This window comes from Pollachius pollachius (genome assembly GCF_949987615.1).
Source record: "Pollachius pollachius genome assembly, chromosome: 3".
Lineage (NCBI taxonomy): Eukaryota > Metazoa > Chordata > Actinopteri > Gadiformes > Gadidae > Pollachius > Pollachius pollachius.
Window position 1 is genome coordinate 16,447,462 of NC_136936.1, and position 9,275 is coordinate 16,456,736.

Consider the following 9,275-nt stretch of genomic DNA (forward strand, 5'->3'; position numbering starts at 1 on the left):
CAGCTGAGTGGATAAACCTCGCCCACTGTGCCGTGTTTTGCTCTGGGCTACAGTTTTGTCATGCATAAAACTTCCGTGAATGAGATACAACAACAGAGAAGCGTTACATCGACTAACTAAACAAATAATCTGATAAATCCGTTTCCGACGGTTGGCTATTTGGCCTCGACCACCCTATGCGTCCCCAGCAGAGCTAATCTGTGACCTACCTTGTACTTTGGCTACGGAATGAGAGGATCACCTGCCGAACCTGCTAACCGGCTAAGCTAGCTCCTACTAGTGGTTGTTGTGCTTGTTTTGTGACATTATTTCATACTGTTCCTATCACGCCGTCCTGGTTCGAGGTGTTCTGCCTCCAGCAGGGTCCGAGGGACCGCTTGTAGGTAAGTGGTTTGATGCTGGTTGTCCAGCATCCCATAATTGTCGACTCGTGTGGTGGACATGGTGTCAGACCTCAGGGTTATGTTCTAACGACACGTCTTCCAGTGGTCGCGTTGTAAATTAGTTTGTATTTCACTGTTTTATTCTGCCGGCTAATATTAACATTGTTCCTCACTACCGTCGGAGGTACACTGAGTGATCCAATACCCCTGAAGTTAAAAGTTAAAGAAACATGGCTCAAGTGCTGGAGTGTTTATCTTGGTTGCTGGATCAATGCCACAAAGCATTAATTGGTTTTAAGGCGTTTATATGAGTGCATATCTCTGCGAATTACACTAGCACTTGTTTTGCTTCTAAAGGAAGCAAATGTCTGGAAAATAGCAGTGGCTATATGTTAAATATATGAGTAGTGTTGTTTTTAAGCAAGTTTGGTGAGTGCTGGCATGAGACGTATTCATGTAGTCAGGTGTTGTAAGATGAGTCACTGAACAATGACACATGCAAGTATGTGGTATGTATGTGGTATGTATGTGTATGTGCTTTTCAAAGACCTCCAGTATTGAATGGTGTGATGTCATTTCCTGCTGCTCCCATGTTTTATCCAGATAAAAAACATCCTTAATATATCTGTACTTATTAGCTTTGTTGTTACACTACATATTCTTTGTTTCTTTCAGGGCATCTCTACCAATCTGAGGGAATACATGCGTTAAAGACACACACACACACACACACACACACACACACACACACACACACACACACACACACACACACACACACACACACACACACACACACAGCCATTGATCAATCAAGGATGACCATGGAAGACATCAAGAATGAAGTGCAAACAACCTCAATGGTTCCGATGGCGCTGTACACCGTCATGTATCCTGTTTTTAACCAGGTACCAAGCATCAAACGCATGCTCATCATTCTCTTCTCTAACATACTCCAGGTTCAGCTGCCTCAGAATGCTCTATTTAAGATAGGGTGATGACCTTCTTTCATCCTCCATCTTTTTTTAATAGAGCAAAACCCTGAAGGAGGATGTAGTGGTGGGTTGGAGGCTGTGTTATAGTGGATGAGACATGTACAGAGAATCCCAGTGCAGCCAGGCACACACGGCTGGTTAATTATACATCATCTGAACAGAGAGCTGGTTTAATTTTAGATGTATAATTAATCCCGCACACATGGACACAACTTCATGGTGTGGGGGATGTGAAAGCGTTCATATAAGTGACACTCAATTGGTGTAATTGGATGTGAACTTTCTGTGCGTACCATGCTACTTTTTCAAATAGTTAATGAGCACGTTATATAGACTTTGGGTCTCTTTGATTTTTGGTTCTGCTTATGCATGCTCTTTGATCGAGTTTGTGTTTTGTTTATTTTTGTGTTTCCTGTACTGGGACAATGCAAACTAATTAACTTATGCGGCAGAGTATAGCAAACTCAGTGCTAATTTTCATTACATCACAAAGGCCGCAACCTGATTAAAAACCCAAATCCCAACGCAATATATACCAGAGGTAAGTGACGGGGGTAATTAATCAGATGTTGAGAAATTGTGACTTCGAGACAACGGGATGACTAAAGCTAATCAGACTAATGGGATAAAGCATGCCAGGAAGCCTGAACAAAGCATAACACCTCGGCTGGGTTTATTTAGTTCAACATTCCCAACTGGGATGAATATTTTATCTCAGTATTTAACAGTTTCACTTTGCCTCAACAGTGCACTGCACAAACATTGTTTCACAACATTTGTTTTGTAATGGAAAAAACTGGTAGAATGTTGCATTACTGATGTTCAGCTGACGTGTCCCAATGTTTGGCTTCTCACAAATAATTTAAGACAAACCATCCTGAAAATGTTAATGTGGACATTGTTCTACGTTCTTATGGCACCGTTGTTGACACAAGATGGATGTGAATCCAAGAACACATCCACCCGCCCATATGACTGCAGATAAATACTGGGGATATCGGCTCTTTAAAAGCAGTCAGACATGCATTGCGTCTCTATTTGACATGCTTTCTATTAACCCAATGGAATCAGAGAGCAGATGGGACACTGCCAGCACTCTGACAATGTTTTCCTTTTTGGGCTTGGTTGGTTTGCAATTTCCTTTTTGAAACAAACACCCATTCTGTGCTTCTTCCTTTGTGCTGATTTGCAGTTGGAGAAAGTCAATTTATCGGCCGCCCAGACGTTGAGAGCAGCCTTTATCAAGGTAAGGTTTGGATGAAACGGTATGTCTCCTTGGGTCATTAGTAGTTGGTACAGATACGGGGATGAACCTTAGTCTATCTGTTTTGGACTTCCCTGAAGCCACACGCGACGTGGAGATTACCGTAAAGTCATAAAGTACTAGTATTGATAATGATCGTGTGTATGTGTGTGTTTGTGTGTTGTTTATGTGTGCACTATCACCAGTGAGCTGATTCCTCTTTGACTGGGTGCTGAAACAGTTTAAAACCCTAATAAAGCGTCTCTATCTTCTATTGACTTCACAGATGTGCCAAATTGTTTCAGCTAAAAAGTTAATGCTTGTGATTTACGTTTTACAAAATAAGTGATTCCCTGATTTAGAAATAATATTGGGTACTAACTAAGGTTATCAACATGTATAAAAAAAAGAAAGAAAGAACTTTGCAATTTGATTTTAACAACTGTTTAGTGATTTCCTGATGTCTTAATCCATCTCTTTACTCTGTGTGTGCACATGCAGGCCGAGAAGGAGAATCCCGGACTCACCCAGGACATCGTTCTAAAGATTCTAGAGAAGAAGAACCTAGAAATCAACTACGCAGAGTCTCTCCTTCGCATGGCCACAGAAGACGTAGAAGGTACTTCAGCGATAGAAACCAAAGGGGTTCTGTTTTGCCATTTTAAATGCCAATATGATTCTGACATGTTTAGCAGATTAAGTTCTGGTAGATGGATGGCCAGGTTGTAGTTCAGTTTGAAAGGACATGAAAAATCTAAGTCATGTCCTCTTTTGTCTCGTGTACTTCCACCGTTACATCAGTACGACTCAAGTACCGCTTCACCAAATAATAATTTTATATAATAATTCATCTAATTATTACAATATTGTTATTACTATTAGGATTTAGCGTCATTGTTAATATGGTGTTGACATAGGGGTTTAAAATTGAAGAAGCTAAGACGTTCTTCTATTTCTTCTCTTAACTTAAGAGTCTTTCAAAAAGTACAAGGGGTACTCTGTGTTTGTCTTTCTGGCAAAGGAAGAGGCGGCATTGTGCCTCTACAATGAGGCCATTTTTAGTTTATATTTATTTTTCTTATGTCACCTCTTCATGACGCACGCCCTCATTCTTATTCTCCTCTAATGCCCACTTCTACCACTGGGTGGCACCGTTTCTCCACGAATCACCTCTGTTTTCTTCTTTTCAAATGTTCTATTGGATCCTCCTAATTGAATTCCCTCAACCACATTCTGTGATTGATGGTAGTAATGAATTCACACGTGCACACGCACACGCATAAACACTTTGAGGTGTGGGGAATTTTACATGTTCTTCCTTCATTGCGGCAAAAACTGCCCACGTTCCACGCTATGCATTTATTTTATTAAAAAAATAATCTACCAATGGTCCGATATCCATTGGCTTCGTGTTGGGCCATCTTGATAGGCTTCCTAAGCATGTGTAATTTGTGGTGGTGGGGACAAAATACAGCCTTTTGAATCTTTTTATTTATCTGCGTGAAAATAAGTGTGTGTGTGTTAAATGTTTAATGCTGTACTCGTACAAGTTATTACTGTCGGTTCAAGAAACTGTGGCTGGCTTGTTCCACACATGTTGGTTCAGCCTGGAGCATCCTAAGGTCTGTCCTCCTGTGTGTCCCAGAGTTCCTGATTGACAGGCGGGAGCCAGAGTTCCAGGAGCTGAACGAGCGAGCTAGAGCTCTGAAGCACATCCTGAGCACCATTCCGGATGAGATCAACGACAGAGTGCGCTTCCTGCAGACCATCAAGTAGGACCCCCATGTGTTTTGTCATGACTTAAAGACATATTGCAGAGAAAGTATACAGAGACAAGTTCAGCCAAAGTGCAGTAGCTTCTCTTTAAGGGTGACTGAAAGGTCATTGTTAGAGCTTGTGCTTCAATCCAACCTTGGCCAATCAGAATGCTGTAATGCAGTAATACTGTGTGTGTGTGTGTGTGTGTGTGTGTGTGTGTGTGTGTGTGTGTGTGTGTGTGTGTGTGTGTGTGTGTGTGTGTGTCTTTTTGTTTGTGTGTGGAGAAAATTATGGTAAAATAAAACCTTCAAAAAGCATTCCAATGTATCTAGGCTTAAGCTAATTAAATCTCGCTGCACATGAAAAATACCTAGAAAACTTCAAAGAAATCCTGAGTTGTGCCCTTTCATTTGCTATAGCAATTATGGAATATTATGTGTATTTATCGAATAGAAATAACATCATTCAACAGACTTTTTATATTAGTTTCAGAACTTACCCTCCAAGTCTCTCATAGCCGTGAACGCTCGCGCGCACCCCCACACACACACCATATACAAAGGAATCAAAAGACTTTTAAATTTTCTCTAGCCCATTTTGATAGTATCGTCGACCATAAAAAATGTAAATAGTGAAACTCATTTCTAGTGGAGATGAAACTGTTGAAGTATGCTCGGGTGAGCGAGAGACATGAACAGGATTAGAACGAAAAAAAAATGGACAAATAACAGAATCTGAATAAAGATGCTACTGTGTTATCCATCCATCACAGAGACATCGCCAGTGCCATCAAGGAGTTATTAGATACAGTTAACACGGTCTTCAGGAAATACCAGTATCAAAACAGACGGGTAAACACACACACAAACACAAAAACTTTCTTCCCCCATTTTTCTGTGATTCTGATGTGCGTGCTCCAAGATAGATGCAACACCTGTGAAATCCGTAACACTGATTGAAGGTGTCTGTGTTTCTATTGGGCAGGCTCTGGAACAGCAAAAGAAAGAGTTTGTCAAGTACTCCAAGAGCTTTAGCGACACGCTCAAAACCTACTTCAAAGATGCAAAGTAAGAACAAACACTTTTTTCTCCCCCCACCATTGATGTTCATTAACTTCAATTTCCCGTGTCTCTATTTCTGTTTTACGCCCTATTTTGATTCCCTCCGCAAGATAAATGTTCTGACTTGCACACAACCACACACCCAGTGTCACTACACTATAAATGGCTGTTGATGATCAGAGGCCCACCAAATGCATCCGTGCTGAAAAATTCCCTTGACCCACTTCCTGTGGATTCCCTTGACCCACTTCCTGTGGATTCCCACTCACCCTTGTATCCTCAGAAGCCTGACATTCTCCCATTCCACTCGGATCAAAGTGCTGCGCCTGATCAATCCTAATATTGTTGCCATGACTCCTTTAGCTGAATGATTGATCTGTGCATTCCCTGCTGTCTCTTGTCACATTTGTTTCCAGGGCGATAAACGTGTTTGTCAGCGCCAACCGACTCACCCACCAAACCAACATGATACTGCAGACCTTCAAGACGGTGGTGTAGGAGCTCAAACACGCACGCACACACACAGACACACACACATACACAGACAGACACATTGACACACACACACACACACACACACACACACACACACACACACACACACACACACACACACACACACACACACACACACACACACACACACACACACACACACACGTTGAGTTTTTTTTTTTTATGATTAGAAACTAGAAGAAGCTTTTAGAAATTGTAAGGGTATTTTATTTTCCGGGGCGTATAATTTATAATTCTTTAGCTTTGAGAAATCAAGTAGTAAAGGTTCAAAGTCAGTTAGTTTGAAAATAATTGCCAGGGCATTTTAACTTTCTTTTAGGCTGTCCTTTTAAAAATAAATCTATTTTCGTATGTCCATGCTGCACCTTTCCTGCACAAGCTGCTCCAGGCTGTTAGGAGTTCCTTTTTTTTGCAATCATAACCAGTTTGGGGATATGCAGTTGATCATTTACCTCCGGAAAGCTTAGAGAAGTTAGAGACAGATGGTCAACGGTAATGTAATAATTTAAATTTAATAATTTAACTTACTCGAAAACCGTCTTTTCTGGTCAAATTCAGATGATTATATATTTCTGGGATTGTACTTTTATTTGAAATTGTAATATATTTTCTAATAAACAGAAAAAATAAAAGTTAATAAGATTAGCAATTATGAAAAATAAGACAAAGAAATAGAGAATTTTTGAAAATGAGAAGATTGAGATGCATTATGTCTGGCACAAGCTTGCTATTTAGCTACTACTGTCAATTTCTCACACCAGGTTAAATGCATTAATATACAATCGACTGAATTAAATTAAAACTAAAATGAGTATGATTTTATTATGATTCCCAACAATATTGCAATGGCTAATCTACTGTAATACTTTTTGTGCCCCAATATTTCTATTTTTATAAAGCCAGCCATTTAAATATAAATACAGCAGGTTTGTCTTGGTGTGTAGTAATTTTATTGGGAGCTGCTTTCTTTTAGCCAGTGAGAACTTTCAAACTTTCAAGGTTTAACAGAATTGTACTTTACAACAAAATTGAATGTATATACTTTTTCTTCATTCCTGTAACTCAAGAAACTGTTTTAATCTACTACCTATTTTAGCCCTGTAAAAATGGGCACAGGCACATTCCTTAAACCAAATGTAAATAAATCATTGGGATCTGAGCTTTTTTTCCTCGTTCACTCTAGACCTTGGGCAGTCCGACACATCACTTGTGTTGAACAAATGCTTAGGAGGCTGCTCAAACCATTCCAAATAAAACAAGTCTCAACGTTTGAGATGAGATCTTTAAAAACAAATAAAAAAAACCTGCTTCCTTTTTATTGTCTATCTTTTTTTGGTAGGGAAATAAATTAAAATCTCATGTTTTACCTTCAGCTTCTTCAACTGTACATTCTTCTTCTGGGGCAGTGGTTCCACCAACTGTATTTCATTTTTAATTTCGCTGTTCCTGAAGCATCATTCTTCTTCATCCCTGTATAATGGTACATTTTCCACAGTGGATTTTATACTGCGCTATTTTTGGGCTCTGTCAGCGCTCTAGGCTGTGTTGCTGTAATCCAATTGTGAAAGCGTTCACTTTTAAGCTTTATTATTGAAATTGCTGGGACCGTACTTTCTCATTCTGCCGCTGTTGATGGATATAATCAGCTAATTCAAGTCATTCTTGGCTATTAAGGCGTTTCTAGCGATCGGATCTGAGTGACTGACGGATGGTGTCAGTTATTCAGATGGAGGTTCGAAAACGTATAGCAATGTGCTTTGTGTGTGTGTGCACGCATGTACATTTTATTGTGCACTTCTTTGTCAAAGAAATGCAGAGGAATTAGAAAAAACGTTATGAGTAGCCGCAAGGTTATGTTTGATAGTTACAATCATGTGGGTACTTATTTTTATCTCAAATTAAATGTCAAACCTCCATCAAGCAGCTATTTATCCAAGCCTTATCTATCTCTACTGAAGAAATCTTTCTTTCAATTGTTTTATTTACGGTAAGTACTCACTTGGTCGCATATGAAGAAAAAGGTCCTTTGAAGCGACTGGTGTGCGAATAGATGCAACACGCATACTCACAAGGGAAGGGTTCACACTCTAAAGCAGACCCCTTTTTGACTACTTGGTTGCCAGGAGACCTGGCTATGGACTTTGTGAAGGATGGGTAATACAATTGTGTGTGTGTACGATTGCCTCTTGGTAGTTAGTCCAGTTTTGGTGGGCATTTCGCTCAACTCCCTCTGGGAATGCATGTTTCGGGAGAAAAGCCATTTCAAAACACTGAGTGGACTTGGAGACACATTTGCTGAGCGTTCCCTCTTCACCTCTCTGGATAAGAACCACAGCTGAGAAAGCCATACATAGTGTAAAGTGTGCTTAAATGTGAACAGTATTTGTCTTTGTTCTTTTTTTTTTCGATTTCAACCCACTGCTTCTCTACTTGAATTGAGATGAAGTTTAGCAATCTTTTGACTCGCAGCGGCAGAGACCGTAACCATCGTTACACAAGGAAGTCTTTGGGGAGCCAATTTAAACGGTGTGTACAGTACACCTTCCCATGGCCATTTCTCTTTCTCAAACCAAGTAACGGAATGAACTTCAGTTGGAAACAACAGACTGTATTCTCTATTCAAGGGTGTTTAGATGCAGTAAACAGCCAACAATGGGGCGTGGGTGTAACCTTGCTGTATTTGCCATGACAACACTGCAAAATCACGTATGGACACACATAAGAGCCCAATTAAAGCAGATCAAATTGGGTTATGTCATAAAATTCTTGATGTGCAAAGAGGAAACAACACTGTTTTTAAAATTCTATGACAAACATTGTTTTAAACTTTTCTTACTTCAACCTTTAGGACCTCAGGTCATTGATATCAGCCGTAACCATGGGGACAGACACAGGGGCACTCGAGCCGTTTTACTGTTGAGGATTATCCCTGTTGAGATATTGTGTGCGTGTGGGTTGTTACCGCTCAAATTAGAATACCTCTTGTGCAGTACTGTACATATTACATTGTTACAAATTATTACTGACATGTTCACTTGTTTTTCTTACAAGTTCAAGTCAAGGGAAACAAACCAGTATTTAGAGATGCAAGCCCATTTTCTCCGATGCCCTGTTCGTTCAGGGCCTCTCCGGCCCACCTCACTCCCTCTCTAAAGCCTCTGTTTAAGAGAGGCTTCATAGGTTGTGGTCTCCAACAGGGTAGGGCTCAAGCAGAGAAGAATATCACCTCCATCAAAGCATTCTCATCACTCCAGAGCATCATAGTCCTCCTATTGGACGGCTGGGGATGCCGACGGGAAGTGGGACGAGCTTAGCTCCA

General features: G+C 40.3%; 1 protein-coding gene across 1 annotated transcript; it reads left to right on the plus strand.

The window, feature by feature from the left end:
* The first annotated feature begins 45 nt into the window (after positions 1-45).
* Positions 46-7,258, plus strand: LOC307073578 (programmed cell death protein 10-like). Its single transcript, XM_079733468.1, has 8 exons — positions 46-383; positions 1,059-1,291; positions 2,571-2,624; positions 3,123-3,240; positions 4,267-4,393; positions 5,152-5,230; positions 5,364-5,446; positions 5,857-7,258. The coding sequence occupies exons 2-8, from the start codon at positions 1,202-1,204 to the stop codon at positions 5,936-5,938; spliced, it is 633 nt and encodes a 210-aa protein (XP_079589594.1). The 5' UTR covers positions 46-383; positions 1,059-1,201; the 3' UTR covers positions 5,939-7,258.
* The last annotated feature ends 2,017 nt before the right edge of the window (positions 7,259-9,275 follow it).

Coding starts and splice junctions, on each gene's coding strand:
- LOC307073578 (XM_079733468.1), top strand. CDS start 1,202: ATGACCATGGAAGACATCAAGAATGAAGTGCAAACAACCTCAATGGTT. Junction 1,292..2,570: donor TGTATCCTGTTTTTAACCAG/GTACCAAGCATC, acceptor GCTGATTTGCAG/TTGGAGAAAGTCAATTTATC. Junction 3,241..4,266: donor GGCCACAGAAGACGTAGAAG/GTACTTCAGCGA, acceptor TGTGTGTCCCAG/AGTTCCTGATTGACAGGCGG.